The sequence below is a fragment of the Cyprinodon tularosa genome, unplaced genomic scaffold (genome assembly GCF_016077235.1).
Source record: "Cyprinodon tularosa strain WSP-4 unplaced genomic scaffold, ASM1607723v1 ctg411, whole genome shotgun sequence".
Lineage (NCBI taxonomy): Eukaryota > Metazoa > Chordata > Actinopteri > Cyprinodontiformes > Cyprinodontidae > Cyprinodon > Cyprinodon tularosa.
Genome location: NW_024039132.1, coordinates 201,205 through 220,414, shown reverse-complemented (window position 1 = coordinate 220,414; position 19,210 = coordinate 201,205). Strand labels below are relative to the sequence as shown.

Genomic DNA, 19,210 nt, shown 5'->3' with positions numbered 1-19,210 from the left:
TGTCACAAAGTCACTTTGTTTAGACCAGATGTGGCACAGATATAGAGTTGTTCTTTAAATTTCAGGCTTATTTGGCTCAGATCTCACCAATTACAGTAACTAGAGTCACAATATGCAGCCCAATTCCACTTCACATTTGTAATACAGATTTGAACAACAGGTTAAATATAGTACACATAAAATAAACACACCGTTTGTTACATAAACATTGTGTATTTCAGTTTATAAAAAACAAATTCCACTATGTTAAAATTATTTAAAACTTCCAGCAATAAAAATTACATAAGAACCTTAATGTAAAAACAAAAACCCCTCTATAGAGCGCCTGATGACAGTCTTTGTATTGTTGAGTTAGCTTGCAACAGGCAATCATAGCCAGGGAAAGGGATATGTGCAATAAATAACAGAAAATGAGAAAACATTAAAAGCTTAGCTTGAGTGAACGATATGAAACTTTTAATCACAATGTACTTTGGAATGGTGTATTTTACCATAAAAAACATTCAGAAAAGACGCAACCAAAACCAAAAAAAAAAAAAATACTCAGTGACATAGTGACTCCCATTTAAGGTCAAATAGTTATGAGTTCAGGCACATTTTCCTGGAAATTTAGTCACTCAAAATGAGGTCCATCATTTTGTTCACCAAGCAGAGAGGGTGTATATGTTTACAGTTTTTATCTTAATTTAACCATGGATGGAAGAATAGACGGACAAGGATGGACAGATGGACCGACAGACAGATAGATGATAGATAGACAGACAGGCAGGCAGAGAGACGGACAGACAGACAGGCAGCAGCCTCTATATTCCTCTGCAATCAATGTGATATGGAAAAAAATATCATTCGGAACCCTGATGGGTTACTGCTGCGACTCGGGAAACAAAGAACTGCAGCTTTACATAACCCTACCCCTCAAAAGCTCAGTGAACACTAGAAAGCACAGTTCTGAAGTATCGCCCATATCAATCCCTAAGAAAGGGAGATTATCCAGCTAAGTGTTTATGGAAATGGTACTAGGGCTTTCAGTCCCAGGCAGTGAAAAAGGGGCTAAGCTCAGCATCCTTCTCTCCTGCCCATGGTCAAACAGACACCCTGCCCTCCTTTGACCCAGATCTTCCCTGCTCCCTCCCTCTTCCATATGATGTCATGTAAATCCCTTTAGCGTCCCACAATGGGGAGATTTATTCTCTGCATTTGACCCATTCCCTTGGGGAGCATTGGGCTGCCATTGTGTGGCACCCGGGGAGCAGTGTTGGGTTGAGGGTTTTGCTCCGGAACCCAGAGTGGAGGCTGTGGGGATTGAACCTTTTGCAACCTTCTCCACTAGGCCAACACTCCACATCTGTCCGTCTCTAGCAGTCAAGCAAAAAGGCAGCTGGAAAAACTGAATCAGTTATTAGAGTAGTTGATGCTGCTCACACTGTACGTATGCCATGATTCTAAACTTGGTGCTGTTTGTTTTTCAGTTTTTCTAAATCAAATCATTTACTTATGTTAAATTCCCAAAAATTAAAAGAAAAACAACCCACTGGACTTTGTTTTCAAGTTTGAAGATGTTTGTGGAGGTTCTGATTGCGATGATGGCTGGAAGGAATCAACTCAATTGCGGCATTTTAGGTTTTTGAAAGCTGACGTCCACCCCTCTGTTTAAGGTTGTTGTTTTTTTTCTTGGCATACATGGCTTCCTTCACGCCTTCACCTGTCTTCTTTCTCCAAAATGTAAACATTCTGGTGCTCAAAAGAATGTCCTTTGTCCATAAGGTGTAGATGTACCGCAGAGTCTTGCCTCACTCCTATATATAAAGATCACAGTATTCCTCACTGCATTGAAGTGCAATTGATCTGCTCTGATGTTTTATTGGAGAAACCAAACAACCTCTCCACAGACCCATGGCCCAACACAGAACAGCCATCTATGTTAAGAAGCAAAAAACAACCTTAAAAGAGGAGCTGGACTCAGATTTCAGCTTTCAAAAACCTACAATTCAGCCACTGATTTGATTCCTTTCCACTATCATCACAACCCCCACTCCTTAAAGGGAAACAGAAGACCTCGCTTCTTCAGCCAGGCAAACAGTTCCATTTAACAACCTCCCTTTCAGATTCATAGACAGGTATGGGGCATTACAGGCTAAGAAAGAAACCAAATGATCCCCATTCCAGAGGGGTGGACCCACTCATCAGGTTCAGTTTGCATGTTTCTAAGCCAAAACAGGGCTTTGTTTTTGCTCCACTCTATAAATCCTCGAACTCAACACTATTTTGGACATTTTGAATTGAAAAAGCCTCCTGGATGGGAAGCAAAGCGTCTTCAAACTTGGAAACAAAGTCCAGTGGATTGTTTTTTAACTCTTTTTTTACTGACTATGACTCGGAGGACTGAGAATCTTCACCAGCATACATAGATTAAACTAATTTATTAAATAAAATTTTTTTGTATGTATCCATACCACCTCATTAAATCATTGATAATTAAATTAAAAGTAAGGTCCCTAATAAACATTTAACAGCCTCATCTCACATCTAAAAACATTATAGAACTCAGTATTTTAAATCCAAAAATGTGATTTGCTGCAATGTATAATAAATACAAGAATTTTCTGACAGAATGTAATATCTTATGCATATGTATGTTATTTATTATTATCTTCGAACTGAAAGTCTCAGTCTGTGTTGCATTAGAACTTGCTATCTATAATTATATAGGAGCGGTTCTCGTATTTATGGAGACAGCTCAGAGCTCATAAGCTGGTGACTGTAGAGATCGCCATTACACTTGAATGTGACTGCAACAAGTTAGACCTACATAAAATGTATATCCTGCACAGACTAATAAAATACTATTCATAAAAATATCTATGGAAACAAAGCCCTCTTCACTTGACAAGATAGGCCTTGCCGAAGCTGTTTTATAGCATGACGGCAACCAGATTGTTGGAAGGGGAGAAGCGGTGGTGAGCCATGATACTGCAGTCTGACCATAAGATGTCACTCAAAATCACACACTGTGGCTTTCAGCTAACTGGTCAATAGAGTGCTTTAATTCCTGAATATCTAATTTTAAGAATTCTGCATTCATTGTAGAAACAAGACCATAATATACCCATTTTGTAATGGAAAATGAAACTAGATCAGGTGGCTTGAAGAGAAGGGTCTTGGACTCTCATTGCTGTGAAACTGAGAGAGCTGCGAAGATTGGCAGAGGTAGATCCAGATGAGGCGGAGGTTGAGAGATACAGGAAAGGCCTGAGAGTCTTCTAGACTGAATATACACCTAAGCTCCCTCTAACTGTGGTCAGAGGATTGGAGAGACAGGATTGGAGTGCTTATTGCACTTCCAGGGAGCCATCTTCCCCGTTGGCTCCAATAGGCACCCCCGTTCCCCGAGAGCCCCACCGGAGAGGGGGGCCCCACCAGTTAAATGGGGTAAAATTCAAAGTGACGGAAAAAGTATTGACCTGAATTACTAACATGCATCCCCATAAGGTAGAGAAAAACAACCCTTATCTGTGCAAACAGCTGAACTGTACCTCTGCTGCCTTTGTGCACACATAGACTCAACAGTCACTCAGCACCCACCTTAAAGCAAAAAGCTGTGACTCTTTATGCTCCGATGTCCCAACGATTGCATCTGTTAACCCCTAAATAGAGCACCTTTAGATGATGGTAGGGGTGCGCTCTGTTTGTCAGAAAAAGATAGCATCAAATTACTTCACTCCAAAATTGCTTTTAGGTAGTGTGACTTGATTTGGTCTATGTTTGTGGGGGGTGTGAGGGCCTTTGAACTTTTATCAATACCTATAAAAAGACATGGCACAAAACAAAATAGGTGCTGCACAAATAGGCACCATGCTTGACACCAATTTTGTTTGATTGGTTAATGTAAAGTGGCTGGATGGCCTTTTGACCTTTTAAACTTTTGTTAAAGGGGGGTGAAAGACCTATTGTGACCTCTGGAAGCTGTTAGTGATATATCAAAAAGCGAAAATCTACAGAGAAGAAAGTGCATCTCATGTGGTTTCTGCTGCTACTTTATTGCTTGAATGTTGTGTGTTCCTCATGACTACTCCTGGTAGCAAGTTGAGTCATTTTGAGACCCTACCGCCTTCAGATTCATGCTCTTTTATTGCTTTTCCTCTTCCTCTTTGAATATACATAATCTCTTTATGCTTTTGCTTTTTACACTGGGAGGGAACCAGCATCCTAACTGCAAGCATAGTGCTCTTTCACCAAGCCAGGGTCCCATTTTAACATTGTGTGAACCTACCTCAGACAATGAAACAGCCCTTTTAGCAATTTGTGGTCTTTGTACAGTTTATTTGGACCATATCTGAAAACAGTTTAGCTCGTTACAGAAGCTATAAAACTGACCTTCCTTTGAGCAGATTGAGTTTCTGGAGCATCACATTTGTGAGGTCAATTAAACACTCAAAATGGCCAGAAAAAGAGAACTTTCATCTGAAACTTGACAGTCTATTCTTGTCCTTAGAAATGAACAAGATGCGAGAAATTGTTAAGAAGTTGAAGAATCCCTACAACGGTGTGTACTACTCCCTTCAGAGGACAGCACAAACAGGCTCTAACCACAGTAGAAAAACAAGTGGGAGGCCGCGTTGCACAACTGAGCAAGAAGATAAGTCTATTAGAGTCTGTAGTTTCAGAAACAGACACCTCACAGATCCCCAACTGGCATCTTCATTAAATAGTACCCGCAAAACACCAGTGTCAACATCTACAGCGAAGAGGCGGCTGTGGGATTCTGGGCTTCAGGGCAGAGTGGCAAAGAAAAAGCCATATCTGAGACTGGCCAATAAAAGAAAAATATTATGATTGGCAAAAGAACACAGACATTGGACAGAGGAACACTGGAAAAAAGTGTTGTGGACAGATTAATCTAAGTTTGAGGTGTTTGGATCACAAAGAAGAACGTTTTTGTGAGACACAGAATAAATGAAAAGTTGCTGGAAGAATGCCTGACGCCATCTGTTAGGCATGGTGGAGGTAATGTAATGGTCTGGGGTTGCTTTGGTGCTGATAGGGTGGGATATTTGTACAGGGTAAAAGGGATTCTGAACAAGGAAGGCTATCACTCCATTTTGCAACGCCATGCCATACCCAGTGGACAGCGCTTGATTGGAGCCAATTTCATCCTACAACAGGACAATGACCCTAAACACACCTCCAAATTGAGCGAGAACTCTTTAGAGCAGGAGCAGGCAGCTGGTATTCTATCAGTAATGGAGTGGCCAGCGCAGTCACCAGATCTGAACCCCATTGAGCTGTTGTGGGACCAGCTTGGCCGTATGGTACGCAAGAAGCGCCCATCCAACCAATCCAACTTGTGGGAGCTGCTTCTGGAAGCGTGGGGTGAAATTTCTCCAGATTACCTCAACAAATTCACAGCTAGAATGCCAAAGGTCTGCAATGCTGGAATTGATGCAAATGGAGGATTCTTTGACGAAAACAAAGTTTGATGTAAAAAAAATCTTATTTCAAATACAAATCATTATTTCTAACCTTGTCACTGTCTTCACTCTATTTTCTATTCATTTTACAACATATGATGGTGAATAAGTGTCACTTTAAAGGAAAACACAAAATTGTAAAACGGTAGTGTATATTCGACAGGATCTTTCCAGTTTGGCAATGTTGTAGGGGTGAAAGAAAGATGTCTTACAGACCATCACCAATGGCCGTCTCCTGTCTAAACGTAGCAAGGTTGTTGTGTCTGAATATAGAAGCAATTCAATTCAATTTTCAATTCAGTTTATTTATATAGCGCCAAATTCACAACACATGTCATCTCAAGGCACTTTACAGTTAAACCAGATCATACAGTCAAATTGATACAAAGTTTTCTATCTAGGGAAAACTGGTTGATTGCATCGACTCATTGACTCAAATACAATCCCTTACACTAAGCATGCTTGTAGCGACAGTGGAGAGGAAAAACTCCCTTTTAACAGGAAGAAACCTCCAGCAGAACCAGGCTCAGTGTGAGCAGCCATCTGCCGAGGCCGACTGGGGTTGAAGGAGACAGAAGCAGCGACACAAAAAGCAGCTGTAGAAGGTGGCCCCGTCCAGGAAACACACAGCGAGGCAGACGAGCTCCGAGCCAGCTCCCATGCCAGAGGATGAAGAGAGCACATCCACTCAGTCAGGGTCAGAGAAACAGGACCACACTGGAAAACAGGACAAGCTTCAGCATCTATAAACAAGGGTGTTGATGGAAGCAGCACAGCTGATGTTTCTTTCCAGGATGGAGTTACAGCCAAACAGGAACAGATGAGGCAAAGCTACTCTGAGGAAAAGCAGAGAGAGCAGAAGGTTAGAGATTGAACTAACAGATTCTGCAGAATAGGAGAATAGAGAGAGAATGAAGCAGAATGATGAAATGAGGGTCCCTATGTCCTCCAAAAGTCTAAACCTATAGCAGCATAACTATAGAGATAGCTCTGGATAACCTGAGCCACTCTAACTAGAAGCTTTATCAAAAAGGAAAGTTTTAAGCCTAGCCTTAAAAGTAGACAGGGTGTCTGCCTCACGGACTAAAACTGGTAGTTGGTTCCAGAGGAGAGGATCCTGATAACTAAAGATCTGCCTCCCATTCTACTTTTAGAAAATCTAGGAACCACTAGTAAACCTGCAGATTGAGAGCGAAGTGCTCTGTTAGGAACATAAGGAACAATCAGATCTCTGATATCAGATGGAGCTTGGCCATTTAAGGCTTTATATGTGAGAAGGAGGATTTTAAATTCAATTCTTGATTTAACAGGAAGCCAATGAAGAGAAGCCAGGATAGGAGAGATATGATCTCTCTTTTTAATTTTCATCAGAACTCTGGCTGCAGCATTTTGGATCAGCTGAAGGCTTTTAACTACAGTTTGTGGACTTCCTGATAGTAAAGAATTACAATAGTCCAGCCTTGAAGTAACAAATGCATGGACTAGTTTCTCAGCATCACCCCTGGAAAGGAGATTTCTCATTTTTGCAATATTCCTCAGATGAAAGAAGGACATTCTAGAAACCTCTTTGATATGGGATTAAAAGGACAGGTCGTGATCAAAAACAACACCAAGATTTTTTATTTTATTATCTGAAATCAGTTTAATTCCATCCAAATGAAGTGACTGGCTAATCAGCTTCTTTTTCAAAGACTCTGGTCCAAAGACTATAACTTCTGTTTTGTCTGCATTCAGAAGGAGAAAGTTAAGAGTCATCCAGGTTTTTATGTCTTCAAGACATGCCTGTAATCTATGTAATGGGTTAGCTTCATAACCAGAAGCAGAAAATAAAAGGTCCCACATGTTTTAATGGCTGAAAGATATGCCTAATGTTTTAAGAGACTGTGTTAATCAGGGTGTATGGATATATAGGGACCCCTTTTTCATCATCCTGCTTCATTCTATCTCTATCTCCTATTCTGCAGAATCTGTTAGTTCAATCTCTAACGTTCTGCTCTCTCTGCTTTTTCTCATAGTAGCTTAATCTGGTCTGTTCCTGTTTGGCTGTGACTCCATCCTGGAGAGAAATATCAGCTGTGCTGCTGCCATCAACACCCTTGTTTCTAGATTTTGGAGATCTGCCTGTTTTCCAGTGTAGTCCTGTTTCTCTGACTGTGACTAACTGGATGTGCTCTCTTCATCCTCTGACATGGGAGCTGGCTCACAGCTCGTCTGTCTGGCTGTGTGTTTCCTGGATGGGGCCGCCTTTTATAGCTGCTTTTGTATCTCTGCTTCTGTCTCCTTGAACCCCAGTCGGCCTCAGCAGATGGCCGCTCACACTGAGCCTGGTTCTGCTGGAGGTTTCTTCCTGTTAAAAGGGACTTTTTCCTCTCCACTGTCGCTACAAGCATGCTTAGAGTGAGGGATTGCCTTTGAGTCAATGATGCAATGAACTGGTTTTCCTTATATAGAAAACTTTGAATCAATTTAGCTTTATGATCTGGTGAACTGTAAAGTGCCTTGAGATGACATGTGTTGTGAATTGACGCTATATAAATAAAGTGAATTGAATTTATCTAAGTACCATTAGAATAGCAAAGAAAATGTATTCAATGCCGTATGATACTTTCATAAATTTGAAGCAAATGCATTGGTAACTTAGATTCAGTATGACCCAAAAGCAGAACATAGAGACTCAACTGGAAGTAAAAAAAAAAGATTAATCTTTCATTAAACAAATATTACAAGGGGAGCAGAGAGTTAGGTCTGGACGTGGTCTGTGGAAGGAGCCCCAACTAAAGCCTGTTATGTAAGGAGCTTAAGCAGGAAGTTATATTGCACAGCACAGTGTTACTTGGTTTGAGCTTATATGCAGGAGGTCAGACTAAACTGTTTTTTTCTAACTCTGCCTCATTCACTGAGGTGCTAAAATCCCAGCATTGTAGTTTGGAACTACTACCAAACTTTGGTTAAAAAGACATTGAATACCCGTTATTTTCAGGTCACTGTGCAGATGTGGAAAGCTGAGTATACAAGGTCTTTTCAATGTCTATTATTGGACTAAAGTGGGATAAAATCAGACCGACCAAACACAGTCTGGTGTTTAGGGGCAAATATATACATTCAAAGAAGTCATAGAAGCAGACCCCCACGCAGAAATACTTCTTTTTTCCTGGGCGAATAATCTACGATAGATAGATAGATAGATAGATAGATAGATAGATAGATAGATAGATAGATAGATAGATAGATAGATAGATAGATAGATAGATAGATAGATAGATAGATAGATAGATAGATAGATAGATAGATAGATAGATAGATAGATAGATAGATAGATAGATAGATAGATAGATAGATAGCAGGCTGCAGTAATCTTCGTTACAAGGTTGGTTATTTTCCACTGATGAATGAGCGCGCAGCCTCACGTGTTTATTTAAATATTCACTGTGATTACACGCAGCCCCGCCCACTTTCACATTTTGTCTAAATGTCGCTTTTTAGATCGTGATTTAAAACAAATGTAACAGATATGAAACCAGAGGAGGGCTTCTCTTAATCAATGTTCGTGACTTTAAATCCCAGTTAGATCGATCGGAAACATCCATATTTGGAAAACTACATCTTCCCGGAAGCTCTAGGCCAGGCTTCCAGCTAACGGTTCATGGGTATTGTAGTCATTTGTTCCGCCCCCCCCCCCCGGCGGAGGACCCTCCTCCCTGGACCGCTATTCAATCCCAGTTTATAAAGCCGCTGCCGCGTCAGACCGGCGCTGCTGGAGTTTGGCTGCGCGTGAACCTCTCCGTCTCCTTCTTCTCTCAGATCGCAGACATGGCGAAAGATGCTCGGGACAGCTGGGGGAGCCCCATGGAGTTTGTTCTGGCCTGTGTTTCCTATGCCGTCGGACTGGGAAACGTGTGGAGGTTTCCTTACCTCTGTCAAATGCACGGTGGAGGTGAGTTACTGGTTCCCACAGAGGAAGCTCCGCTACTTTCCATATTCTTATGCCCATATATGCTGCGGCTGTCAGCGGGATGATCTGTTTGATTTATTTACTGTGACTGATTGCTGATTGACTTTCATTGGTTTAGTGGAACCTGCATCATTTGAGCGCACCTAAAGGGTCGCGCCGAAGCGAAGGTGTTGCGTAATAATCACCGTTTAAATGTAGTCAGGTGAGATGTTCAAAAATAAATACATCAGTCATGTTTTAAAAGTGTTGAGAAAGGTTGGCTGTGCAGAATGTTTAGAGTGAATAAGTCTTACAGTGAGCAGAGGCAACCGCCGCTGATTAAAGGACTCATGTAGGACGTCTGTTTGGTGGTAAATTTCCACCAGGAACCCAGAGCCGCTATTGTTAACAGCCAGCTGAGAATAACCACGGAGCGCATCACTGTAAGGCTGCTCACGACCAAAATCACTCCTATCAAATGATCAGATGGAGGATTTTGGGAGATTTTAATGAAATATTATACTTTACAGAAGGTTAGTTATGATGGACGAATGAAGGCGGAATCACCGTCTTTATGTTTATTTTTTAGTTCTTCCTTTAAGTGATCCTGTAAAGTCGGAGGAAGCGTTTATTATTTGATTTTGAAGCCGTTCTGGCAGAATGTTGTCACTGTGTCCGGCAGTAATTTCAGTTTTTTCACCTTCCTGCTGCGCACCGGGCGGTGCGGTGCGGTGCGGTGCGGCGCGCGGTGCGGCGCAGACTCTTTCTGCGTAATAACCGCCTCATCTGAACATGTCCCGGTTGTAACGCAGCGCTTTGTGGTCTGCTCCCTTGCAACGTAAAAACAAAACTCAAGATTTATTGAATCTCTGTAACACTTATTCACTTTGGGGGGAAAATCAACAGTGGCGCCACCAGAGGGTGGCCACGGCCACCCTGTGCAATGCCCTGGCCACCCCACTGGCTCCATTGGCCAGCAAACAGGTCCCCCCAATGGCCACCAAACAGCCAAAATTGTAGTAGCATCAGTTTAGCATTTCAGCCCATTAAGCACACCCAGCGACATAACATTAAAAATCACAGAATAAACCAAGATGTCAGTAGATTTTTACTTAAAGGAGAATTCCGGTTTTTAACACTTTTAGCCCATTTTCTGTAGTGTCCAGGATGAAATCGAATGATCGACACCAAAATTTTGACAATTGCTCCTGTCTCTGCTTTTTGGCTCATTTAGAATCACCCCCTGGCTGCTTTAGAATGGCTAGCATAGAGCATGTCCGATAATGTCCTTAAAACAACCTTAAACGTTCTTTTTTTAAAATATGCTACTCACCGGGTCGTCAGCGCTGTTCAATGACGTTCCAAAAAAAGTTTCGTAAAGAAAAATCGTTCCTGTCTTGTTTTATTTAGCATTTTGTAAATCCCATTGAGTTCTGTAGGAATAGCCAATATTCCGCTGCCACTGGAAACGGAAATGGAGCCTGTTTACACAGTTGTAGTCTTTTCGCTTCACTCTGTGTACTCCGACGTCGAGGTGCTAACGTCTCTGTTAAACACTTTAAAAAACTCTGAAAATGGAATACGAAAGGTGGATTCTTGATTCTCGACGTCGGAGTACACAGGGTGAAGCGAAAAGACTACAACTGTGTAAACAGGCCCCATTTCCGTTTCCGGTGGCGGAGGGATATTGACTATTCCAACAGAACTCAATGGGATTTACAAAATGCTAAATAAAACACTACAGGAACGTTTTTTCTTTACGAAACTTTTTTTGGAACGTCATTGAACAGCGCTGACGACCCAGTGAGTAGCATATTTTAAAAAAAGAGCGTTTAAGGTTGTTTTAAGGACATTATCGGACATGCTCTATGCAAGCCATTCTGAAGCAGCCAGGGGTGGATTCTAAATGAGCCAAAAAGCAGAGACAGGAGCAATTGTCAAAATGTTGGTGTCGATCATTCGATTTCATCCTGGACACTACAGAAAATGGGCTAAAAGTGTTAAAAACCGGAATTCTCCTTTAGTCTTTCTACAGGCAGGTTTACCACAATAGTTGATTCAAACCCTGAAATGATGGCTTTTAGTTTCAGTGTGCCCCATCTGCCCCCCCCTCCCCCTATGTAACATATCTGGAGGGACCAATGAGTAGATAGTAGCAGACTTCAGAACTGGGATTATGAACTGAATGTTTCAGACTAATTCTGTACACCATTACATTATTGATCTTAAATATTTAAAATATGTCAGTGTTATTATGTGACTTCAGGGGGCGCTATACACCACAGAGCTCCTATTCCGGAGAAGGTATTAGACCCCATTGATCACCTGCAGAAGGAGCATCAGGATGCTGTGTGATTGACAGATTCTGTCCATCATTCTTGTTCTATAGCCTCTCCACAAGAAATAGCAATACTTCATTTTATTTATGCTCAAGTTTAAGTAAAAAGTTGCCAACTGAGAAATAACACTAGAAAGATTTCAAAAAAACTATTTGATAAGGTGTCAAAAGGCTGAATATGTATTACTCAAGCAGAATTTAAAATCCTGCTGTTTAAAAACCCTATTGCAGAAGTTAGAGTATCAATTCAAGCTTTTTACTTAAAGTGTAAAAGTAATGCAGGATATTGTTAAGGACAGACGCTTTACTGCACTGACCTATTAAAGGAAAAATGTTCTTCAAATCTGGATGATAACATCCTTAGACTTAATTTTCTTAGTTTTATAACTAATGGTAACAGTGTCTAATTTAACTTTGCATCATCTTGAAAAACTATTTATTTTGGTATGTGCTGAACAACAAGTTGGGGCAGCGCCAAATCCAACCACAAAGAAATTTATTGTCTTGATAAAACAAATTATTTTGATGTTTTTTTGTTTTTTTTTAAATACCAACAGGTCATAACGAAAATGAGCTTAAATGAAGGAGTCTATTTTTTAGATGTAAGGCGAAGAAGTAAAACGTTCTAAAACATAATTACTCCAGTAAATTAAAAATTTCTACTTAAGTAAGGTAACAAAGTATTTGTACTTTGTTACAATTCTATTCAGTTTATTTCTATTGCACCAATTCACTACACATGTCATCTCAAGGCACTTTACAGTTCACCAGATCATCCAGTCAAATTGATTCAAAGTTTTCTATTTGAAGAAAACCAGTAGATTGCATCGACTCATTGACTCTTCAGCAATCCCTCACACTAAGCATGTTTGTAGGGACAGTGGAGAGGAAAAACTCGCTTTGAACAGGAAGAAACCTCCAGCAGAACCAGGCTGTTACTCAGTTACTTAAACACATCTGTTGATAAGAAGGCTACTAAGTTCCAAATTGTTACAACTGATTTAGTATTTTAAACTTATCTAATTGGACAGAAAAAAATATCAACTTTTTAACAACTTTTGGTAGTTTAAAAACCCGCAATAAAAACATTATACTAAATCTACATTGTCACTCAATTATATTTAGAGTTGAACATCTTCTTTAGGGTCGCTCTAAAGCAATGTTATTTTGGAAAATATAGAAGGAATGTTTCATTAAATGTGAATCAATCATTTGTTCAGCCTCTTTTGAACATATGGAATAAAAAACAGAACCTAGAAATTAGGATTTAGATCAATTGTACTAAATTGTAAAAATTTATTCTCAATAAGTACAATTTTTTTCTTAAAATAAGTGCATTTCTTCTTGAGTTGAGGAGGTAAGTGAGACAGTTTACCAATGGAACAAGACAATTTATATTTAAAATAAGAAAAAACAGCTGCAGTCTTTCATTTCAAGTGCATAGTATCTCATTATCTTATTTTAAGAGGAAAAATACTGATTCCATTGGTAAAGTAAATACTCCTAATTTAAAGAATTTTTACTTATTACTAGATCACTGTGGCCTTGTCTATACAGCTTATTCTGTCCATTCTCACTTATTCTTTTTGTGACAGGTGCGTACATTTTAGTTTTTTTATTTGTCTGAATTTTATTAGCTAGATATTTCTGATGCTTATTTTTAGATGATAAACAGGCAGAAAGATATGTAGTTGTATTAAAATGAGTATTAAAGAAACTAAATTAAGTGTAGCAAGAACATGTTAACATAGTTAAGAAGTGCTAATTTAAAGGGAAACTCCACTCAACAAAGAATAATCAATGGATCTTTATTTATGCTAAAACTTATACATTTGCGTTGATTTATTGAATTAATCAGTAAGAAAATAATAATAATATTTTTTGTCGTGATCGCTGAGTCTGGGAGCGGCCATTTTTGCTTAAACTTATTAAACTTCACTTGGAACAAAATTACACAGTAAAGTGTAAATAGCTGTGTTTCAATAAGTGTTTCATTATTATTCCCAGTTTTTAATCAGCTATCTTTAAAACTAATACTGGAATCATTTATGTTTGAGTTGGATCATTTTTAATAATTAGAAGGATGCTTTAAAGGAAAAGTCCAGACGGCAAGGAATAATCAATGGATCATTATTTATACCTAAAACTAATACATTTGTGGTGATTTAATGAATTTAGGGTTAATCAGTAGAAAATTAAAAACAATCGTTTTCGTCGTCATTTTTGCCCCTCCGGCAGTGACGTCAGGGTGCAGTAAGCATGCTTTACAAGCCCGCTTTACAAGCAAAATCAATGGGAACTACTAGACACATCTGCAATCAACAACAATTACCGTATTTTCACGACTATAAGGCGCACTTAAACGTCTTTTTTTCCCCTCAAAATGTGCGGTGTGCCCTATGGTGCGGTGCGCCCTATGTGTGTTGTAACTGCGACTTTTGAGACCACCTCATTGAGGAGATGATGAAAGAGTGGCTGAATGTAAGGAGACCAGGTGTTTTTTTTCCCACTCATCACCATTAATCTGTAACTCCATGCGTGCCCATCTCACAGCTGATGTGAAAAACATGGGGAAACAAATTAACGCTGTGCTCGCTGTTCAACCACTCGACATCGGTGTGAACCGGACCCAGCAGGTGCAGCAGAAGCAGCGAGTTTACATGCAAAGTCAATGGTTGACGCGCGTATAGGTGCAGCAAAAGGTCCTGCAGCGCGTTTTGAGCCGCAGGTGCAGCACGTCGGGATCGTTTAAGCATCTGATGCACCGCCAACGCGCTGCTGCTGCTCCAGATGGAAAATTTTAAGCTTTGCTGCTGGACGCGCCGCATCAACCAATCAGAGAAGCAGATCTGGGAGCTGACAGCTAGACAGACACAGCGCTCTGATGAAAGAGGAGATGATGAAAGCGTGGCTGAGGGAGGTGTAGCCTATGTGAGGAGAACAGGTGTTTTTTTCCACGCATCACCATCGCTGCGTGCCCATCTCACAGCCGATGTGAAAAAAAAGGTGAATCAATGAACGCTGTGCTCGCCGTTATCCCGGGGGGTCTGACAAAGGAACTTCAACCGCCCAACATTGCTGTGAAGAGCCCGTTCAAAGAAAGGCTTCGAGCGGCGTGGGAGCGATGGATGACCGACAGAGACCACAGTTTCAGGATAAGTGGAAGGCAGCGCCGGGCAAGTTACGCCACAGTTTGCGGATGGATTGTAGATGGACTAACGTGTCTGCTGGCTCTGTTCTTCAAGCTTTCGCAAAAGCCGGCATTATTTCTGAGGAGCTGCGCTGCACGGAAAGTGACTCTGACAGCGAAGAAGGGGAAACTGGCATGTCTGATTTAGCGCAGCTGTTTAATTCAGAAACAGAGGATGATGACTTTGATGGCACAATCATACTCAGTTTTGCTCCCGCTCTATTTTTCTACCTGAAAACTTAATTCAACAGCAGACTCTGGGCGCGTCTCCTCCTCTTCACCGCGGTGGCTGGCAGGTGTTTTTTCATCTAAATAATCTTAATCTTGCAGCTATATTTGCTGTGATCAGTGGGAATAAAGTAGTTTTAATATGTTTTTAAGTGAGAAAGTCCACCTGAAAACTTAATAATTGCAGTCAGTTCATCCAGATTATCTATTTCTGTCGGAGGCGCTCAGACCCCCACATACCAGCGGTGCACCGACAGCAGAAATCCTTTCGTTCACCGCGGCGGCTGGCAGGTGTTTTTCATCTAAATAATTTAAACTGCAGGCACCAGGATACCGGTAATAAAAGCGAACATATTCTGTCGGCAGGTTTCAGGATTTTAAGTTAATTTAGGAGTGATCACAGCGCTGTGTCATCTGCGATGTGTCTGTCTCACGGCCAGCAGCCAGGTTTGATTAATACTTGTAATAAATACATGAATAAAGCACAGTCATACTCAGTTTTGCCCCCGCTGTATTTTTAAATACGCAGTAGAGGTATTTTAAGGTAGTAGAGGACATGTACCGGTATATAAAAAACGCGCCCTATAGTCCGGTGCGCCTTATGTGTGTGTTAAATACAGAAATGGGACACATAACTGAGACTGCGCCTTTTAGTACGGTGCGCCTTATGGTCGTGAAAATACGGTACTGAAGATTTCCAGAGGACTTCACAATTGGAATTCACCAGAGCTATAGTGAAACTGACAATGCCCACGTGCATGGCAGCTGGATGCTGGAATACATCGGGTAAAAGGGAAAAAAGAAAAGAGTTATTCCACCTTTCTGATTCCTGATCCTCCACGGACGGGTTGGTCGTTGGATCGCCAACCTGAAGAGGGAGGATTTGCCATCGAACTTCTGGCCAGAGAAAAAACCCGTAATATGTAGCCAACATTTGGAAGAAGAATGTTTTCAAGATGACTTGGATAATAGCGCGTTGTGACAAACACCAGATACAGCACTGGGACTTGATCAACAGCCGATACCGCACCGTGACATCACTAACCAGTAGGTGGCAGTAGTGTTCTTTGACAAACATGGATGCCTCTAGTAAAGCACATTCAAATGAAAATTACTCTGAATTAAAAACACTAATCATTTATTAAACATTATGTTTCAGAAGTTTGAATTCTGAATATGACCAGACTTGTCCTTTAACTTTCAAATTAGATCTGTATCATGCCCAATTTTTAAAGCAGCCCCCATCAATATAAAACAACACATTCAGTCACATACCGAAGATGTACTAAGAAAAAGTATTTTATATATGAGAATAAATAAATAATAATGTCAAAACAGGCAGCCTTAAAAAGCTTTGAAAAAGGGAAAAAGAACTGGACTTAAGTTTTTCAAGTTTAAAATGTTTTTTTCTTTCATAGGAAGGGGGCTTCACAATTTAAAGCTTGTTACAGTGAAGTTTAAAGATTTTAGGAAGTTTTAAATAGCCTTTCTGCAGATCTGAATTTATATCCAGACTGGACTTGTCTAAAACACTGCATCTTATGTAGACACCAACAAACTCCAGCATATTCCTTTGAGAACGGCTCACTGGCGTGTGTCTACCCAGATCAAGCGACTCGGCAAGTGACCCATGTTAAAAGCACCTCAGCTCTGATCAGCATGCTGTGGGAACACCAGACCAAGTGCGACCCACTAATTTCCGTGATACCATTGAGCTTCACGTACGGACGTCAACGCACCACGCCAGTCGCTTCTGATCTAACAAGCCAGAACAACTCTGTTTATAATCGATAAACATTGAGCAGCATTGGTAAGACAGATTCAGACAGATAATAGACTGAAACAATAAAGAACAATGACTACCCCCTGGCTTCCTTCCATGTTGCTCTCCATTGTTTACTTTCCTGATTTCTGTCACATTGGTGACATCATCAACCCAACGTCATGGTGTCTTTAGACATGCAGTGGTGGATCAACAGAGGCCACACAGCTTGCAGCAGGGGGTCAGACCCAGCTTTTTTTGCCAATGGGAAGGGACCGCAATGCCGATTGTTCAACTAGTGTTTGAAAAACGTGGGTTAACCCGCTACTTTCAGTGGGAAAGAGGTTTTAGTGATGTACAGGGTGCATAAACAGATTGTGGCAGGAATTACTTGAACCCCAGTTGGCCTCGGCAGATCACCAAGCCTCCAGGTGAACCTGAGCCTGGTCCTCCTGGTGGTTTCTTCCTGTTAAAAGGGAGTTTTTTCCTCTCCACTGTTGCTACAAGCATGCTTAGTGTGAGGGATTGCATTCGAGTCAATGAGTCGATTCAATCATCTGGTTTTCCTTAGATAGAAAACTTTGAATAAATCTGGCTGTATGATCTGGTTGAACTGTAAAGTGCCTTGAGATGACGTGTTGCAAATTGGCGCTATAGAAATAAACTGAAATGAATTGAATTGAGTAGCAAAAAAATTTCTATTAACTGCAAAGGTATAGATTTGCACTAACCTCTCCCTTACCCTAGACCTAAAGAAACATTGATTTACATTTCCATTACACATACTCCTAAAGTTACCAATAGTAACTTTTTAGGCTAAAATAAAAAACGATGTTTTGAGCCATGTGTGTTTCAGTGACACATATACGTCTGCAACCTACAACACAATGCAACATATCTTATTCTCTTAAGTCCAATTTATGCTTCTGACGCATAGCCTCCGCAACCGTCAAATCTGTCTGTGTGTGCGACCCCGCCCCCTGCGCAGAGGTCTGCAACCGTTGTCGCGTACCTCAAAAAAATACTGACTACGCGTCGGACGGTCGCAAACCCGCGCAGACCTCAAGCCAGGGCGCGCTATTTTTAAAAACTGAGGTACAACTACAATGGACAACAACTACAAAAGGTTAATCGGTCTTTTTGCCAGCTCCATTAACAGAACCTGTACCTCTTCAATGTCTAGCAACTCTAGATCCATCTGTGACTGTGATATCTTGCAGACGTGCCATTGTTGTTTTGGAAGTTAAACATTCCTGCTGGCTCTAACGAGTTCTCGAATAGGCTCCCCCTAGCGCTTTGGCGGGAATCCGCTGTTCGTCCCTAGAAATTCCAGACTGATGGTGCAGAAACATACCAGCAAAACTGGTTCCTGACAAGACCCAAGCGACATTTAATGTGTGCGTTTGCAGAAGTATAATCTGCCATTTACTCTGCTTGTAGTAAATAATTTTTTATAGGGTTTATGCTTTTTGAATTTTGCTACTGGCTGGTTGCACAAACCATGCATTAATCTTAAGCTTTAGTTTCAAAGCTGGACAGCTCTTCTGCAGGTCAACTGATACAGAGCTTTATGTACCACAAATTACCAGAGGCGGCGTTGCAGAAACAATACACATGGAGATTACAAAAAAACAATGACTTACTAAAAGTGGTTTGTGAAAGGGGCAATAGTGTGTTATTGTCAGTCAGATCCATCCGTATCCGTATAAGCATAGGATGCGTTCAGGTAACTCATTAAGCCTGTAAAGCAGTAAAAGCTGTTATGGGAATGTAATAAACCTTTTCCAGGCCAACATCCATTTCTCTGGATTATCTACTAAGAGCAGTTTGCTTAAAGTGTGATATGGTAAATATCATGTTGTTGTGTAGAGATTTTATCAAGTCCAAGGACTCCAAAACACCTCTTACTACTATCAGTCATTCACCTTTTCACACACAGACCCACACACTGATGGTGAAGATTACATTTTAGCCACAGCTAGTCTGACCGACACAGATAGAAAGAAGCTGGTAGACGGGGCCAGTGCAAGATTATCAGTCTACCAAAACAGGCTTGGCTCAATCACAAAACTTTGGATGTAAGTTTCTATAAAAAGAAAAACCATAAAAAAAGATATATTGGCTCATTTGGGCCATAATGAAGGGCATCGTTATAGCATTGATCTGTTGCAGCTGCAGTCTTGACTGTTATGGTTACAAAACAGGGTAAATCTGGCAAAAGCAAAAGCAAAAATTTTCTCCTGACCTTACGATTCCTGATTCCCCCTGCACACTATATCACGCACCATGAGGC

At 40.8% G+C, this 19,210-nt stretch overlaps 1 protein-coding gene across 1 annotated transcript in view; it reads left to right on the top strand.

The window, feature by feature from the left end:
* Positions 1–9,278: 9,278 nt before the first annotated feature.
* Positions 9,279–19,210, top strand: part of LOC119792175 (sodium- and chloride-dependent transporter XTRP3-like) — a 28,591-nt gene continuing 18,659 nt past the window's right edge. Inside the window, exon 1 of the mRNA XM_038298676.1 lies at positions 9,279–9,402. Coding sequence (XP_038154604.1) covers positions 9,279–9,402 — 124 coding nt within the window. The remainder of the gene's footprint in view (positions 9,403–19,210) is intronic.